At 38.3% G+C, this 20122-nt stretch overlaps 1 protein-coding gene across 1 annotated transcript in view; it reads left to right on the top strand.

The window, feature by feature from the left end:
* Positions 1–20122, top strand: part of rims1b (regulating synaptic membrane exocytosis 1b) — a gene marked incomplete at its 5' end in the record, with an annotated part of 85561 nt that overhangs the window by 45687 nt on the left and 19752 nt on the right. Inside the window, 12 exons of the mRNA XM_079813429.1 lie at positions 172–295; positions 410–466; positions 742–788; positions 1479–1597; positions 1767–1897; positions 4035–4206; positions 4473–4626; positions 13939–14092; positions 14750–14863; positions 15298–15360; positions 19581–19670; positions 20044–20109. Of these exons, the coding sequence (XP_079669555.1) occupies positions 172–295; positions 410–466; positions 742–788; positions 1479–1597; positions 1767–1897; positions 4035–4206; positions 4473–4626; positions 13939–14092; positions 14750–14863; positions 15298–15360; positions 19581–19670; positions 20044–20109 (1291 nt within the window). The remainder of the gene's footprint in view (positions 1–171; positions 296–409; positions 467–741; positions 789–1478; positions 1598–1766; positions 1898–4034; positions 4207–4472; positions 4627–13938; positions 14093–14749; positions 14864–15297; positions 15361–19580; positions 19671–20043; positions 20110–20122) is intronic.

Genomic DNA, 20122 nt, shown 5'->3' with positions numbered 1-20122 from the left:
TTGCAGTATTTTAAAATATTATTTTGACCATAGCCTTATGGATGTCTTTTGCTAGCTCTCTGATTATATTTTTGGTTGCATATCTAGATGTAATTTTTCACAGCTCATTATTCAGTCTGTCTATGCAGGACACCGCCAAGTGCTAAATGGTTTCTTTTTTTTTAATTTCAGGCGATGAGGTGTTGCAATGGAATGGAAAGGCTTTGCCTGGAGCAACTAAAAAGGAAGTGTACAATATTATTCTAGATTCTCAGTCAGCACCTCAAGTGGAAATAGTTGTGTCCAGACCAATTGGGTAAGCTAAACAAAGCACAAAAATCAACAGCTGGTTTGGAAATTAAATAAAAGAAAACAAATCTCTGGATATATGAGTGACTCCAATGATTTTTCTTCCTGTTGCATGTTAAAGATGTATTCAACGTATTCTGTCCAAAAACTTCTTGAAAAAGGTCTATAGAGCGTATCAGTAAGTAAAGTATCTGAGAGTGTTATTCCTCCCAGTGTCCCCATTGTCACCCTACATGCTCCAGACCCTCCTCTCACGGTTAAAATGTTTCAGCCATTACATTAAAACGGTCCTTTGGTTCCCTATTCTTTCCTGTGACTGGACAATGTTTCCATGATGTCTGACAAGGGAATGCGCAGTCAAATTAGTGTTTATGTGTGTGGAAAAACTGACAGAGAGAGAAGCTAATGATCTGTCAACTGACATTCTTTTTTCCTGTTTCAATTTTCCTACAGAGATACACCGAGACTTCCAGGGACATCACATCCTCCTCTAGAATCAAGTAGGTTTTGTGAAAGTTCTGTCATCATTTACTCATGTCATTTGAAACCCGTCTTAAGTGGAACACAAAAGGAGATATTTTGTAGAATGTCCAAGCTGCTTTTTTCCATGTGATGAAAGTGGAGTGGAACTAGAGAGTCGTCATTGTTTGACATGAGGACAGTGTTAAACACATCAACAAAATTACTTGCGAAAATAGTCAATTTTTGGTCATCAAATTAAAAAAATATTTGTTAATATACTTATAATGAATAACAAAGAGTAAAGAATTTACAATGTTTTCATTTAAATAGTTTACTCCCTGTAATGAATTTACAATGACGTGTTCATTCAGACGTGTTCATACTGTATAATTTTTTTGCGGGATACGGTTTAATTTCACACTTTTGTAAACTAAAATGGTATTTTTTTAGAATAAAATTAGATATAATTTTAGTAAGAGTAAACCTGACTTAATAATTAAAAATAAATTAATCTGAATGACATGACAAAAATCATGCCTAAAAAATCTATCAAAAAGAACTGTATTAAGGTGTGTAAATGATAACAGAATTTACATATTTGCCTGAATTATCACTTGAATTCCTTATTTGGTCCTTGTTATTAAGACATTTCTCCAATAAGCGTGCAATACATGTGCAAGACATCTTCACAGCTGCACATTTAACATGTCAGCTATTTAAACTTACAGCTGGTTCGAGTTCTATAGATGAATCACAAAAGATGGATCGTCCATCCATCTCTGTAATGTCACCGACTAGTCCTGGGATGTTGAGAGACCTCCCTCTGGTACTGCCTGGCCAGCTGTCGGTAAGTGTAAAGCCACTTTGCAGAGAAAATATTTAGCCCTGTTTTTTCAACTGAAAAGGAAGGAAGTTTGGTAACATGACATATTTGATCTGCTAGCTCACATTTAAATAATGTATTGCCAAAATTTTGTGAACTTTGAAAAAGTGTTATTTCTTTTTATTTTTTTTAGGTGAAATTGTGGTATGATAAAGTGGGCCATCAGCTTATTGTGAATGTCCTACAAGCACGAGAACTGCCCCCTCGACCTGATGGACGACCCAGAAATCCCTATGTCAAAATGTATTTTCTTCCAGATAGAAGGTACAAAATGTAAAAATATTACATATTTCATACATTAAATTTGGGGGGGGGGGGGTTGTTGATTTATTAAAGAAAATGTATCTGTATTTAAAAGAACAGAATTAATTTGAAAAAATATATATATATACAGGGAGTGCAGAATTATTAGGCACGTTGATTTTCTGATCATATTTTTTTTCCAGGCACATTTGACCAATTCCAAACCACAGTAATCCTAATAACTACTATTGATTTAGTATTTAATAATGTATAAGTGATATATAATTGTTCATGAAGGCTGGAAATGAAAAACACCTTATATTCAGGTGTGCAGAATTATTAGGCATGTTTTCTTTTACAGATAAATTGAGCCAAAAAAGAGATTTAACTCAGACTGAAAAGTCAAAAAGTATTAAATGCCCATGAGAAGGATGCAATACTAATGCAATACTAGACATTGCAGTTAAGGCGTGACCATTGGACAGTGAAATGCTCGTTGGGTCAGCAGGATCAGAGAAGGTTTTTTTATAGGCTTTATGGACAGATAGGTTGAGAATTACTCTTGAAGGACCAGCACCACATCCTCTAGTACCACTGTTTGAAGAATTCATCTTCCAGAATCTGCCAGTACTTTTTGGGAGTTCATTTTAGTCCATCCTGAAGTCCGTTTTGCAGAGATGGACTAAAAATGAACTCCCAAAATGTACTGCCAGATTCTGGAAGATGAATTCTTCAAACAGTGGTACTAGAGGATGTGGTGCTGGTCCTTCAAGAGTCATTCTCAACCTATCTGTCCATAAAGCCTATAAAAAAACCTTCTTCATGTATTTTACAACACTTCAGCTTGTGATTCTTATCTAGTGGGGGTCATTTTTTAGGATTCTTTACCTAACTGAAGTCTCTGAGATCCTGACACCTTGCACTTCTGGAGACTCCAGGTAGGTTGCAGCTCTGGAAAATGGTGGCGCTGGAGACTAAAGGGTTCCTGATGGTTTCACCCTTAATTCTTCACCTTAATTCTTAATTCTTTTGCGGTTAACAGGTGTCTTTTCTTCACCACCTGTTTTTGTCAGATCCTGCTGACCCAACGAGCATTTCACTGTCCAATGGTCATGCCTTAACTGCAATGTCTAGTATTGCATTAGTATTGCATCCTTCTCATGGGCATTTAATACTTTTTGACTTTTCAGTCTGAGTTAAATCTCTTTTTTGGCTCAATTTATCTGTAAAAGAAAACATGCCTAATAATTCTGCACACCTGAATATAAGGTGATTTTCATTTCCAGCCTTCATGAACAATTATATATCACTTATACATTATTAAATACTAAATCAATAGTAGTTATTAGGATTACTGTGGTTTGGAATTGGTCAAATGTGCCTGGAAAAAAAATATGATCAGAAAATCAACGTGCCTAATAATTCTGCACTCCCTGTATATAAAAAAAAAATTATTATTATTTTTTTATTAATTCTGTTCTTTTGAACTTTCTATACACAGTTTCCACAAATATATTAAGCAACACAACTATTTTCAACAATGATAATAAGAAATGTTTTCTTTGGTATGAATCAGCATTTTACAATGATTTATGAAGTATCATGGGATTTTGAAGACTGGAGCAATGGCTGCTGAAAATTCAGCTTTGCTGAATCACAGGAAAAATTTGCGTTCAAAAATGCATTAAACTAGAAAACAGTTATTTTAAATTGTTAATAATACCGGTAATTATATTTCATAATGTTACAGTTTACTGTATTTAATAAAATAAAGATTTTATCAAAGACATATTTCATTATGAGCATAAGAGACTCCTTTCAAAAGCACCAAATAAATATTAACATCCCTAAATTTTGAGCGGTAGTGTTGATTGGTGGCATCAGAAATACTTTATTATTTTTCATTTTTTAATTATTTGGAATATTTTTGTATTTTTTATTCTTTCTTTCATGATATATTTATCAATGCACTAGCTTTGTACTGTAAGACCTGACTTGCATTTTGGGTGATGCTGAGTTTATAAAATGTGTTCCATGTCAAAAGATTGAATAATAACCAAGCAGACTTTTTGTTGCTTTTTCTGTGCTGATTTTTGGGAAAAATTTGCAAAGTTTTGCAGAGTGTACACACTCTTTTAAACACACTACATTCCTCTAGTGACAAGAGCAAGAGAAGGACGAAAACGGTGAAGAAGAGTGCAGAGCCAAAATGGAACCAGACATTCCTGTATTCTCACATCCACCGCAGAGACTTCAGAGAGCGCATGTTGGAGATCACTGTTTGGGATCAGCCCAGAGTCCAGGAAGAAGAGAGTGAATTTCTCGGAGAGGTGTGTGTGCTTCTATTATTTTTGTGTTGACAGTAAGATATCTATGTATTTATGTCTAGGTTCGGAACAACATATTATGTATTTGTATGGATTCATTTCAGAAGTGAATTAAATTAAAAGTGCTTTTTTGAAGTGTTCAATTCCCTATAATCCAGTATCCCTTAACATAACATCAAAAGAATACAGGACCCTTCAGATCCTTTTGGCCTCCAAGTTGTTGTTCTATCATTGTTCAAATTCTTCTTTCTGGCTTTCTCTTTGCCCAGATTCTGATTGAGCTGGAAACAGCTCTATTGGATGACCTGCCACACTGGTACAAATTGCAGACCCATGATGTGTCATCCCTACCGTTGCCTCAGCCATCCCCCTGCCTCCCCCGCAGACATGTTCATGCAGATAGTCCTAGTAAAAAACTGCAAAGTAAGTATAAGCTAGTGTATGTGTGCTAGTAGTGTGTGTGTCACTGTAAAAAGTGAGGTGTTCATAGAACTTAAATAATGATGGCTACACTTTGCATGTTCTTTTTTTTATTTTTTTATTTCCATAATTTTAAATGTATTTACTGAACATAAAATGTCTTAACATTTAAACTATATTCCCCTTTGAAGTGGAACTTTGATGCTGTGACTATGGGAATACTATGGGAATGCTCCTGCATAAACCTGTGTCTGACGGAGATGCCAGAAATGTGCATGGTCAGCTTCTTTGTCTTCAGAAGCCAATTTTTTTAGGCATTTGTGACCCTGTCTGTGAAAACCCAGCTAAAGTCATTTTTTTGTCATTCACTGTTTTATGCATAAAATCATCATACATAATGTAAAGAACATTCTGTGAAAATATAACCTTGATATCTTTAATATTGACTGAGTAAGACCATGTCAAAAATTAGCTGAATTTCAGCCTCAGAAAATCATGTTTTTGAGAAATTCAAGCTTATTTTTAAATTTTTATTTTTTACCATTATTATTCTGACTATGTGCCATATACCACATTAAAGCTAAGATTCTCCCATTTTCAGTGATATAGGACACATTTATGGGAAAATTCTTAGAGTTTTGTTAAAACAAGTCTATTTATTATGATGTGCATGTCCAAAAAGCGTGAAACACTGAAACGAATGGGGGCACCACAAGAGCTTGATTTACCAAGTCAGTTCACTCCAATGATTTGTAGGCTATATTTTTATTAGTAAAATGAAAATCTGAAAAATGAAATCTCAGTAGAAAATGTCATTAATAGGCCTATATATATCCATTAATATATAAAACATCCATAGAAAATCTCACTGTGTAACATTTGGAGTAAATCCAGGACTAATGCCCTACCAAGTTAACAGGTCAGTCTCAAACTTTGTGCAGATAGTTAGTCATAACTGTGAATCTTCACTTGTCTCACAATTCGATTAGATTATGATTCATTATGATTTTTTCATGGCTCATTGCGCTTAATAACTCTTTTACATAAAGCATGTCCTGCACTTTGTTCTCATTCATGCATGTTCTATTCGTATAGGCTACAAACCAAAACCAAAACATCAGACGCAAGAGCTTTGCTTCCGAAGGACATACGCAACCTTTTTATAATAATATATAATACGGGTTCTTTATTGAGCCTACAAAAAACAAGTAGGCCTATATTAAACATTATTAATTAAACTATCAGCTGCTCTGTTCCTTGCGCTTCGCGTGCCGCGGCCGACCCTATAGGGATTTCATAAACCCAGCGCATCAGCATCCAAAAGCCAAACTATTTCGACACTTAGCAGTCATTAAATGTCTTTAAAATAAGATGGATATATAGGCAGAAGGTGGAGTTAGAAAACAAATAAGCTGTTCCTGAAATGTCGGTGATGACACAAAGAAATCCCCACAGAAATCAGAACCCGGCTTAAGTCGCCGTTTTCTTGCCTTTCCCGACACTGACCTGATCGTTGGTCGTGCGGATTGATATTATGGTCTGTTTGCACTTTGTAATTGTAAAAAATATGTTTCTGAACCGAATGATATAAGAATCAGCAGTTGTTTCTGGGTCGAAAGTAAACAAAGAGACGATTAAAAGTAATATTTAAGAAGCCCACGTCCGGTATTTTTTGGTGCAAAATAATAAAACGTAGCATCAATAAAAGCATTAATTTCAGTATTTATAATATTATAAATGAAAAATTGAGTACTGCATCTCAAAGCCCTTGGTATAATTTATAATTTACAGCAATAAACACAAATTACCTGTTTTGGTCATTTTTATGGTTATGACTACTTTGACGCTCTATATCTCATAATTAGATAATGCGACCTTAGCCGGGGTTTCACAGATGGGGTCACATTTATCTGTTCCTGTATAATGTGTTTATTTTAAGTATTTAGACAAGAGTTAGTAAACAATGTCAGGACTGAACTACAGGAGTTGTGTGATGACACTCCCTTTATTTCAGCGAGCGACTCACACAACGTGTATTTTCTGTATGAGAGAGGAGCATGCTAGGTCAGTCCTTGAGGGGGCTGACTGTGTACATTGTGAAATTACAATATGCTTAAGCTCCGATCCTACTTGGCTCTCTTCCTGAGGGAGGAGAGTCAAGTTACTGCACCTCATGCCGAGACAGCGTGGTGTCTCTCAGGTCATGGGGATCACAGGTCAAGTTGGCAGAGATGAAATTTAAGACGGGGAAACACACTATCTCTTGCGGTCTCTACTGAATCAGAGGACCCCGTTTTGTATCTTGAAGCTTGCTCTGCGAATTCTTCAGACCAAAACGAGGAACTCATGCTGTCTACATCTGACTCTGAGGGGTGGGAGGTAGACAAACAGATGGGTGATTCGGCAGAGCAGCTTCCTCCATCTGCCGTATTTGAGGAGCTGCTAGAGGTTGTTACTTGAGCAATGGCCAAGTTAAAGATTGATTGGCCAAATGAGAAGCAAGTGGTCATTTGTTCCAAGCTTGATAATCGGTTCCTCCCCTCAGCTAGAGTGCACCCTCCCCGCCTCCATCCCGCTTTTTTTCGAGGGCATGGAAGAACCCATATTCAGCCTGTGTACATACCCAGGCCACCTCAACATATTCTACGGTGGTCGGGATGCTCAAGCATGGGAATGGGGCTATGCCTACTTGCTATCTCTCCCCTGTGAGTGCCACTGGTTACATAGAAAATGTACCCCTCTCAGAGAGAGAGGCAGGGTTTTACAGTCGGTACTTCTTAGTACCCAAAAATTAAAGAGGTTGCATCCGGTTTTTGATCTGTGGGGACTGAATCATACTCTTTAGACACACAGGTTAAAGATGCTAACCGTCAAACTCATCGTGTCTCAAATTATATCAGAGGATATTAGCCCAGTCAGAAGAGTTAGCAGAACTGTATCGAGCATGGGTCGCCCATATAAATCTTCTGCTACTCAGGTCAAAGCTCAAGAAGAGTGAACTTTCTCCAAAACAGAGAATCACTTTTCTAGGGGTACTGTGGGATTCGACCACGATGCAGCCACATATGTCTCCTGCATTTGTAGATTTGATCGTAACCACTGTAAGAGACATCAGGCTAGGCCAGGAGCTTTCAGTTCTAGAAGTGCAGAGATTGCTAGGTCTCATGGCAGCAGCGGCCAACATTATTCCATTGGGCCTGCTGCACATGAGACTGTTCCAGTTCTGGCTCAAGAGCAGGGGTTTTCATCCTCTGGATCATCTTAAGTGTAAGTGTCACGGGCTGTGTGCTACGTGCTCTTCAGCTGTGAAAGAGGCCACTGTTCCTCAACAAAGCTGGGCACTTGGGTCGTGATGCCGTCGCAAGTCTTTTTTTGATGGATGACTCTCTCCCGGGCTGGGGTGCGGTTCTCGATGGCTGACCAGCCAGTGAACATTGTGGAGGCCCTCATCTTTCTAGGAACATAAATTGTGGTGTTTCAGGCACTGAAACACTTCCTCCCACAGCTGGGGGGCTACCCTCAGTTATTATTAATATTTCAGTAGTATTATACATCAATCCCCGGGACGGGCTGCAGTCACGCCCCCTTTTCAGGCAGGCTAATCAGATCGTACTCTGGGCAGAAGGCAAGCTGCTTTCTCTAAGAGCAATTTACATTCTGGGATGAAAGAATGTGGGAGCAGGTATCCTGTCAAGGCAGGGGCTGAGTCCTGGATAATGGTTATCCGCAAGTAGTCCATATGGCAGAGGTATACGGCTGAGTGGAAGTGGATTTCTTCACCTCAGAGGAGTCGACCCACTGTCCTCTTTGGTTCGCCCTCACTTGGCAGAGGCTTTGTCTGCAAGCCTTTCCTCCGATATCTCTGCTCTCTGGAGTTTGCCAGAGCTGAGTTCACCTTCTTCTGGTGGCTTTGCTGTGGTCGGCCCAAGTTTGGTTGGCAGACCTAGTGTCTCTCCAGGACACTTTTTCCCCCCTAAAAAAATACATGTATGTGCTATAGCAGGATGGTCCTATCTGCAGACATTCATCAGGATTTACTGTTTGGATGCGGATTCAACCCCAGGATTGACAGTCCTTCAGGGTTGATACCGGTTTAGTCAGTGCTCAACAATTGTCTGTGCAGATCACACAGCCTTGTGGGGCAAGTTTACATCCTGTGGTGTGGCAGCATTGGTATTCTGGTTCCCATTGCATCAATTGCGTGATGCAGCGTCAAAGTTTCACTTCGAAGGGGATCTTCTGGACTTGCGTATGTAACCTGGTTCCCAGAGAAGGGAATGAGATGTCGCATTGCCATGCCTCTGTTACACCGGTGCATCTTTTTAAAGACAATTAGAATCTGACGATGCGTATTTCTGCCATCTATTTATGGCCTTATGTTCGGCCAATCAGATTATTTAGACGCGTGCTTCAGACACTGGCTTACATGGGAGTCTTCCCATAGTGTCAACGCCATGATGCAGTGAGACCAGTTTTAGAAGATTTTCTAAGTAGAAATAATAAATAATAAAGTTTAGCAAACTGTTTCCTTTATTTACATGGTTTTAAATTCGTCAATATTATTATTATTATGTTTTCTATGAGAAATGTACATAATGTCTCACACAATGAGACAAAACACTCATGAAATATAACTATTTTTTGTTTATTTTATTCATAGTTTTTGTCTTATGGCGAAAAAAAAAGCCTTTCAATTTAGTCAATATTTTGTCATGTAATTGGTTTGACAAATTTTAGGTGGCAAAAAAAAAAAATTGTAGACAAGAATCACAATTAAACCAAATTTTCAAACATTTTATTTATTACTTTAAACACGCAACATTTAAATGTTTTTTTGTAAAAACTTGATCTCCTGAAATAACATTATAACTAACGTTGTGAATTCTTCAGTTATTAATTTAACATTTTGTAGATATGTTTTATTGCATTGTTACAGAAAGAGCATTTGGGTGAGTTAATTAAGCACTTCAGTTTACTGGTGTTTATTGTTCAGCTCACGCAGTTCAAGTGGGACAATCCCCAGCATATTTGAAACAATCATATCATTTTAAGATTTATCTTCATCTAAAAAATTTTTTTTTAGCTTTGTCAATATCTTGCTGTGCTATTTGTTTTCTTGTCATAATTTTGTTAAAAGTTTATCTTAAAAAATATCATCTTTATGCATATTTTTGTAGCCTTGTCTTTTTAGTCATTCTCATAATAAAAAAAAACTGATAATGAACATTTCCATCAGCAGTGTTGTTAATTAAAATAACACTGCAGCTAACTGATCATTTTAAGTACAGGAACAAAGGCATCCCGAAATCACAGAACTAAACATGAAAGAAGATACTAAAAATGAAAATAAAATCTACAACTACAGTATAAATAAATCACGCAAATGCTCAAAGAAGGCAACCATATTAATTATTCATGCCCCAGTGCATACTAAGAAGAGGGTAATTGGGACTGAGCTTCAAAGCCATTTATAAAGCCAAAAAATACCTATTTTAATCCCACAAATTAATTGCATTAATTTAATATATTGTTTACATTGTAATAGAAAAGCTGCATCAAGATCCATTACTTCAATTTCTGAAAGTTATTAAAGTGTCCCTATTATGCTTTATCAGATATTAGCTTTATATAGTGTGTTATATAGCTGTTTGTAAATGTAAAAGGTCTGCAAAGTTTGGACGATTTAAGTCCATGATAAATGAAAGAATCGATTCTTAACTGCCTGTAACGAGTGGTAAGTTATTTCAGGCTTACTTCATGCACCATAGGTTTGTAACACATTTGCATAATGCCAGCTTATGGTCATCATTGGCTGCTCATGAACATGTATACTTTAACCCACCCTCAAACACTGTAGTTGTAGCTGAGGTCTGGAAGAATTTGGTCCGATATTTCCCACCACTATCCTCGGGAAGGGTCGGGCCGGGTCCTTGATCAAGCATTTGTGTTTTTTTAATCATTACTTTATTAGCCTAATTGGGTGGGACGAAAGCTATGCCATAATCAGAAATAATATATATATATATTTTTAGCAAAGTAAGAACTAATACTACAACTAAGAAACAAATGTGCAAAAAGTTGCACAAGTCTGAATTAGTCTAAAACTGCGTGTTAAACTCACAGCACATGCAGGCAATTGGCAGATGAAACATCGATTCAAATTAAGATACAATTTATACAAAACAAAATTCACTTTAAAGAAAGGCTTTCTACAAAATAAAACTTAATGAAGTGGTCAAAATCATTTCTGACCCACTCGCATCTTTGCACTTTTCATAATCAGATGAAATTTAAAAATAACATTATAATATTTAAACATAAATATGAAACAAAATACATTGTTTAATGGCTTCAACGAGCTACAATACAGATAAATGTCATGTCTGAGCGGGATTTGAGCGAACGTTGTTTTACCGGTGAGCGGTTCATTAGTGGAGCGCGTTGGCATAGAGTGGAATATTGAGCTGAGCGTCACACCGCCGCTCCGTTCATTACAGGCCCGTTCTCGTCAGAGCGCCCACGTATTAAAATGGTCGGGTTTAAATCGGGCTCGGGCTCATAATTACAGTTAACGTGTCGGGCCAGGCTGGGCTCTGACACAACGTGCACGGGCTCGGGCTCGGGTGGGTCGGGCTTGATTTTTTGAGCTTGATCAAACCTCTACTGTGAATGCAAATCCACTTTGTTCAAATGTATACGGTAAAACCAACACCATCGTAAAATTCAGATATGGTAATAAACGTTTCGACACACTGTAAGCGGAGGACCAATCACAACAGAATGAGTCATCTGACGAATCAGAGCAGAGTAGGCTATCGTTAAGGAGGGGTTTAGAGAGACTAAATCCTTCATCGAAGCGTTTCAGACACTGAGAAAATTCTGCAATGTATATTATGCATGAAAGCCTATTGTAGAAGACCTTCAAAACAAAATTAGTAACCTTTAAAATAGCATAATAAGGGCACTTTAAAAAGGCAAAATTGCAGCAAGAAAAAAACTACTTTAAATCTATATTTTTTATACTATAAGTGGAAAAATAGGGTAAAATTAAATAGCTTTGAAATTAAGTTATATTGCAATTATAATACGTGTTGTTTTTATGTTCAGCAGTTGAATTGTATGCTGTGTATGTGTGTGTGTGTGTGTGTGTGTGTGTGTGTCTCAGGATCTCATCGCATCATTGAAACAGATTATGATGATGGTATAACAGTAGTGTCCTCAGGTGGGTGGGGGCTATGATTACTCTGTTCGAAGAGTAGAAACCCAACACAGGGTGAGAGAGAAAGCTAATGTCATTATCACTGCAGAGGTGTCCTGTAACCAATACAGCTGTTTGTTTTTTTAGTTAGTAGAAGCCCATTAGTTGATATACAAATGAATATGATTCTTAATTGGCACAAAGATGAAAGCATAAAATGAAAGAAAAAAAATGCTGTGTTAGAGCAGAATAATGGATTCTTAAAGAAGGTTGTGTTAGTTTTTGAAGTACAGAATATAATCTCTCTCCTCCTATGCTGGGCTGTATAGTGTTAATTTGAACCACAGAAGCACCTCACAATAATTGTGCATGGACACTGTGGAGGAATGACTCTGTAAGTCAATCACTCTATAAAAACACAAAAAAGTTTTATTACCTTCATAAGACCTGTTTAATTTTGTTGTCAAGCTAAAATAGCAAGAGTTAAAAAGTGATTATAAGATTGTATTAGAGCAGGTAACAGGATTAATATGGGTCTTATGACAATGGATGTTACCTCTGTTGCATGCCTGTAGAAAAGCTTGCTATAGAATTTAGAGTATAAAAGAAGAATATGCTGTGATTGATATTTCAAATGTAATTTTTTATACAATGTTCCATGCATATTTCTAATATAAGAGTACTGCAAATTGTCAGACTTGCAGTTAACACTGTATATTGTTCTTAAACTGTAAATTTATCTTGGATATCCAAGATAAAATCGTTGATAGTTTTCTGGACAATCTGTGATTGACAATTTGCTAGAGTTGCACCAGTATCATTTTAATAGTCAATTTCAATACTTTGGACATTTATGTTATCTATGCAGAAATATTTAGTGCAATGTTTATTTACATGTTTGCGTCTATGGTGCAGATATTTGAGTGCTTTCCGTTTATATTCTGTTTATTAATAAAAATAAACTGCACTTGTTCAGTGTTATTGCTTTGATGAGCAATCATAAAAAGTTTATCAGATGCATGAGTCATGAATTCTCAGAAACTCTGTAATGCTCAATGCTTAATTTCGCTGTATTCTAATTTTCTTTCATCTTTGATTGGGAGAAAATGAATTTCCTTCCCAAATCTACATTTTAATGTAACTGCAAGCTATTAAAGTAAAAGTCAGATTTCTCAAAGAGCATCAATTCCAGACAACAACTCAATCTGCTTCTCCAGTTCTAAATGTTAAAATGTTCTAACATACATTCGCTTCACATATATTTCCATAAGTGAACTCTAGCAGTGGAATCTGTATGCGTTTCAGTGAAATTTATACAGAAATGATACATACACTTTTTAGGTCTAGTTAATGCATCTTGATTTGATGGATTGGGTTAGCCTAATTAAATCTCTAAACTCTGTGGTTGTAAGCAGCAAATCAATTGTACTGTAGCATTATCTTTATCTGTTTACAGTTGTATACTGGGAAATTAATTTATAACATTGATACTGATTGCAAGGACTTTTGGTGTTATTTGCTTGACATGAGAACTGTTGTGCATCAAGCCTTGGCCTATCTCTAATTTGTTTTAGCTGGTTAATTGATTTTTAACTGCTATGTCAAGAAATACAAAGAGAGAAAATAAAGAGAGAAGCAAATGTTTATGACGCCTCTAAAGAGACATGGTGATGGTAAAAATATTCGCAAGAACGCAAAAGTTTTGCGAACGAATGGAAAAAAGCTAAAATTTTGAAGCATTTAAATGATCATAATGTGCACATAAAATCACACTAAACTCATGCACCATGTGTATTTAACTCTGCCTCGGATAACATTGAAATAACACGTGAAACCAAATGATTATGAAAATAAACACATTTAAAGTGACAAAATCAAATGAACCTTTGTGAAAAGTACAATCATATAGTGCCTTATTGTTTTGCTTGTTTTCTTTCTAGCATGTGTAGAGCAGTAGCAGTTGTGCTGGTACCTCAGCACAATCCTTTGGCATGAATTGTTGTAGTAGTTATTAGAAATGTGAATGTGGGTGTATTATTGTCACTCTGATGTCCCTGCAAAGGGTTTCTGTATTTGACTGGAACAAGTCCATGACACAAAATGTATATGTATTAAAGCAGCAGAGAGGAACTCCAGAGACAGAGAGAGGTCAAGCACGCTGGCCGTACCTGAGAGACAGGCGGCCATACAGCATCGCTCGCGGTCAGTATCCCCACACAGAGAAGACCAATGTAGAGCCCGGTCACGACCTGCACATGTCCCTATGCAGAGGTGAGCCACATCAATTGAATACCACATATTTACATGTTTAACAAATTCAACCTAACTGACCACTAACTGGGGACACTTAATAATCTGCAATATTACTGATTTGACTTTACTGACACTTGGATGAGATCAGCTGCTTTATAGCTGAATTGAACTCATTTCATAATTGATGTACTTTACACAGTTATTGAACTGAAATGAAACAACACTGAACTGATTTCAACTGAATAATGACCGTTTACTATTGTCTTTTTAGAGCTGCTTTACAGCAGAATTGAATTCTGTTTGCATCATTGAATCATATTTTTTCTGTGTATCACTGAAAAGCTGCTTTAAAACAATCTGTATTTTTTAAAGCCCTATATAAATAAAGTTGACTTGACCACTCAAAACAACAATTAACACCGAACATACCTTTATTATTTATGGTTGGAAACAAATGTTGAAAACATTTTTACAGTGTTCATGTGTTTCATACAGACTAGACCGATTAGATCCCATTCATGCACACATTTTCATGCAGAGGACATACTTGCTTTCATAAGTGTTATATTGTAAGAATATTATGCTGGAGGTGATATGGCAGTGTGAAGTGTCTTGCCCTCTAGAGGATGATTTATGTGTGCTGTACGACTCATCACCCTTCATCCTTTTAATCAGGAGTCTGGATGAGATCCACAAAAATCATCATCATTCCTATTCTCCCTCTCGTTACCATGACTCCCACCAGGAACATCGCTCCGGGGATTCTGACTATGAATATTCCGAGGACAGGTATCGCTATTTTAGTTCTTAAGGCTCCAAATGCATATATAAAAATATGTATGTGTTTTATTTATTGTATGGTTTAGCTATATTGAACTGTATCATTTTATTCACACCGAGATCTTTTTACTATTTATGATAAGTAGCACTAAGAACATTTGATGTTTTAGAAACGGAGTTTGACTTGATTTTCATATTGTGTCAACAAAATGTTTTATGCTATTACTTTACTAAATACTAATACTACTAATATGACTAACAGCCATAGTTTTTAGTTCATTCCCATTAATAATAGTACAAATATTGCTAAATACATGTCTATTATTTTCGACACATTCATTTTTCTTTTTCTTTTTCCCCCCCCTTTTTTCCTCTCCATACTCTTTTCTTTTATTTTTGGTTGTCAAACTGTCAATGTGTCACCATCACCATGGCAACCTCAGCGAGGTCCTGGAGATGCACAGATCAATCCGAGGTGGGAGTGCGGAGTGCCTGCACACAAACAGGTAAAAATCCAGAGCTGTGAATCAAACCCTCACTGTAAGCTGCCACCCTGAGTTACCTGGCTGTATCCCAAAATCCCTTGCATTTCTGTGTTACTTGTGATATTTATTTCTCGATAATTTTAGATCCTTTGGCCAAAGCATATAATCAACCAAATGAGGATTTAGTGCAATACTTATTCAATTATCTTTGAGTTCTTCTTCATTTTAAGAATTTACATGAAATCACTATTTATAGTAATTTTTAATTCGTTTTCTATGCCTGTCATGTTAAACAATTCACACCTTTTTGTGTTTGTTTGAGTAATAATTTTCTTTTTTTTTTTTCTTTTTTTTTATGTTGCTCTTTTTGATGCCTGCTTGTTTGTGCTAATGTAATTAGGAAATTAGCTAGGCACTGTAACACACTTCCCCCAAAGATGCCATTGTTAGTGAATGGTATACATAAAGATATTTACAGGTAAGCTGGTTGAAACTAACCGAGTATCAGTGTTGTGCTTGAGCATATTCCCATTCTGTTAGTGAAGCGTTCAAGACCCGTGCAGTAATGCTAAATGTACCTCTGCTTATTGTGATTTGTGTGCTGTTTTAGTCATTGCAGACATTGTTCCTCCCCCCTTTCAGTGTGCTGTATCTCTGTATTGCATTTAACAAGGTTTTCCTTTAAAAGTAACTGTATGTATATCATGGGTGTCGGAAGCAAAAAAAAGTGGGTGGGTCTTTTCTCAGAAAATTTTTACTGGAATAGATGCCATTTACATTAAGTACAAATATTACCTTGTTTGCTAAATGTCTGGTTGGGCAAGACAAAATTACGGAAATCACCATATCATTGAGAGCAGCAATAGTGTAGGGGTAAGACGCATGGCGTCAAGTTTTGACGCAAATTGAACTTTGCCGAACTCACGCTACTCCCTTTTCCCATCACATATCAGATCGGAAAGGCATTTATTTTCAATAAAAATTAAGAAAATAATAGAAAAGTGGAAATAAAGCATCTAACGTGTTTAATAATTTGTGTTTATCGGCAGACGTGCTGAATTAGACACGATAAAAGTGAGTGGGTCCAATATCATTGATCGTAAAAAGTGGGTGGGTCTTGTCCCACCCACATACAATGGTTCCGACACCCATGATGATGTATATTATTAATCTTCTGTTGAAAGATTTTAAAGAAAAAAAGCAGATTAACCACCATTCAGGGCAAGCTTTTGGTTAACAAACGCATACTAAGTTATTACTTTTCAACCTGAATTCAAAAATTCCGAAAGAACTATCTATATAGATGAAGCACCAATGACAAATGCAGATTAATGAGAATCAAGTGAGGAGAAGATGAAATAAATCACAATTTTAAATAACTATACTCTAAAGACAAAGAATCACAATATTTCATGAATTACAATATTTTCATATCATGGCCCAAATATCAATATAACATTGTACATTGAAGTTAGTATAGGGTAAAGTATTGGTACACCTGACCATTACACCAACAGGGACTGTTGGCCCCCCCATCCTTTTCAGCTATAACGGATTCCACTCTTCCAGATTTTGGAGTGTTTCTGTGGGAATTTTTGCCCATTCATCCAGTAGAGCATTTGTGAGGTCAGGTACTGATGTTGGACGAGAATACTGGGCTCGCAATCTCTGTTCCAGTTCAACCCAAATGTGTTAGATGGGGTTGAGGCCAAGGCTCTATGCAGGCCAGTCAAGTTCTTTCACACCAAACTCATCCAACCATGGACCTTTGATTTGTGCACTGGAGCACAGTCATGCTGACATAGAAAGGGGCCTTCCCCAAAGAGTTCCGGCAAAGTTGGGAGCATAGCATTGTCCAAACTATATTGGTATGCTGAAGAATTAAGATTTCCATCCATCCATCCATCATCTTCCGCTTATCCGGGGCCGGGTCGCGGGGGCAACAGTCTAAGCAGAGACGCCCAGACTTCCCTCTCCCTAGCCACTTCCTCCAGCTCTTCCGGGGGAACCCCGAGGCGTTCCCAGTCCAGCCGGGAGACATAATCCCTCCAGCGTGTCCTAGTTCTTCCCCAGGGCCTCCTCCCGGTGGGACGGTCCTCCCTGGGAAGGCGTCCAGGAGGCATCTGAAATAGATGCCTGAGCCACCTCAGCTGGCTCCTCTCGATGTGGAGGAGCAGCGGCTCTACTCCGAGTTCCTCCCGAGTGACTGAGCTCCTCACCCTATCTCTAAGGGAGCGCCCAGCCACCCTGCGGAGAAAGCTCATTTCGGCCGCCTGTATCCGGGATCAGTGAGAGACCTATCCCCGACTCGAAGGCGCAGGTAAGTGACCCTCTCGTTCACCGGGGTGAACTCCAAAACATGGCGGCTGAGCTTGGGGGCTATAAGCAAACCCACTCCAGCCCTCCGCCTCTCACCATGGGCAACTCCAGAGTGGTAGAGAGTCCAGCCTCTCTCGAGAAGTGCGGTTCCAGAGCCCAAGCTGTGCGTGGAGGTAAGCCCGACTATCTCTAGTCGGTACCTCTCGACCTCCCGCACAAGCTCAGGCTCCTTCCCCGCCAACAAGGTGACATTCCACGTCCCTAAAGGCAGATTCCGTGTCCAGAGATCAGGTCGTCGGGGGCCTCGCCCTCGACTGCCGCCCGATTCGCTATGCACCGGCCCCTTACGCTCCCTCCTGCAGGTGGTGAGCCCACAGGAGTGCGGCCCCACGTCACTCCTTCGGGCTGAGCCCGGCCGGACCCCATGGGGGGAGGCCCGGCCACCAGGCGCTCGCATACGAGCCCCAACCCCGGGCCTGGCTCCAGGGTGGGGCCCCGGCTGCGCCATGCCGGGCGACATCACGGTCCTTGATGTGTTTGTGAGCATAAGGGTTTGTGAACTGTTCTTAGTCTGGCCCGTCACCAAGGACCTGTTTGCCTTGGGAGACCCTACCAGGGGCATATAGCCCCAGACAACATAGCTCCCAGGATCATTCGGGTACTCAAACCTCTCCACCACGATAAGGTGACAGTTCAAGGAGAGGATTAAGATTTCCCTACACTAGAAGTAAGGGCTAACCCCTGAAAAACAGCCCCATACCATTATCCCTCCTCCACCAAACTTTACAGATGGCAGTCAGGCAGGTAACATACTCCTGCACCACTCCATCCAACACTTGGCATTGTACTTGGTGATGTGAGGCTTGCATGCAGCTGCTCGGCCATGGAAACCCATTCCATGACGCTCCAGCCACACAATTTTTGTGTTGATGTTAATGCCAGTGGAAGTTTGGAACTCTTAAGCTATGGAAGCAGCAGAGCATTGGCAACCTTTACACACCATGCGGCTCAGCAATCGGTGACCCTGCTCTGTGACTTTACGTGGTCTTTCACTTCATCGCTGCTGTTCCTAAATGCTTCCACTTTCGAATAATAGACTACCACTTACAGTTGAACATGAAATATCTAGCAGGGATTCAATTGAATAAAACTAACTGCAAAGGTGGCATCCTATCACAGTACAATGCTTGAATTCTTCAAATGAATTCTGAAGAGAAACAGTTTTTCCACAAATATTTGTAAGTACAGACTGTATGGCTAGGTGCTTGATTTTATACACCTGTGTCAAAGAGAATTGATTGAAAACCCTGAATTCAATAATTAAGAGGTGTGGCCCAATACTTTTGTCGATATAGTGTACTGAGAGCATCGCTCATTTTCCTTCTTGTGATGTTCGCAAATAAAAAGCCATGCCCCTCTCTTCTTTTACTTCAGTTTAAGTTGATATTTACATTCTTTTTGTGCCTGTTATGCATGCTTTTGTTTATTTGTTTATTTCTTTCCATGCTAAGCTCTACCCTCCCTGCATGCTTAAAGAACAAACCGTTACGGCGAACAGAGAGGGATGGAGTTATCCCTCTTAGTGCCATTCCACAACGTGTTCTCAGGTTCACAGATGAGGTCAGCTCTGGGTAAGGGTACAGTGCTCAGCTGACTAAATCCAAACCAGATAACTGTACAATCAATAGGTAGTGAGGAGTAGTAGTGAGCATTTAATGTCTTTTGTGTGGCGCTGGAAAATATTTCGGTATTTATGCCTGAGAAATAATAGCAACAAGCAACTTTTATAATAGTAATACTAGTCATTTGACTTTTCTGTATGATACTGATTTTTCTTTCTTTCTTTCTTTCTTTCTTTCTTTCTTTCTTTCTTTCTTTCTTTCTTTCTTTCTTTCTTTCTTTCTTTCTTTCTTTCTTTGCAGTGATCTTCAGCCTTCATTAGACAGAGTAAGAAGTGCCAGCACAACTTGTTTAAGACCAGAGTCAAACTTCCACTCACCCGAAAGAGAAAGGTATGTGAAAACAAAGGGGAATCCAGTACCTGCAAGTGAACTTTTCTTACTCCACAACCAAACTGTGCTTAAAACAAACTGTGTTTAAAATACGTTTCAAAATCTTGGGGTCAGTAAGATTTATTATTTTATTAATACTTTTATTCAGCAAAAACACATTCAAATCATTGAAAGTGACAATACATTTTACATTGATGCAAAATAATAGTTCAGCCTTGAACTGTTTTGGTTAAATCAGAGATCCAGCATCTTGGCCTCCATAATCCATAATCTTGGACTCCATAATACATTTCCATGGCATTTTGCTATTACATCCCTGTTTTTGTTTTTTCCATCTGTTTGTTTTCTGGATCAGTCATTTTCCATCTCAAAGGCATTCTGGCAATTTGGATAGGCTAAACTGTCAGATAGCTAACAAGAAAACCGTTGATGGTGACAGGTAAGATCTCATA

Source organism: Gobio gobio (assembly GCF_949357685.1).
Source record: "Gobio gobio genome assembly, chromosome: 3".
Classification (NCBI taxonomy): Eukaryota; Metazoa; Chordata; class Actinopteri; order Cypriniformes; family Gobionidae; genus Gobio; species Gobio gobio.
Note: the sequence above shows the minus strand (reverse complement) of the source record. Positions and strands in the feature narration are given on the sequence as shown.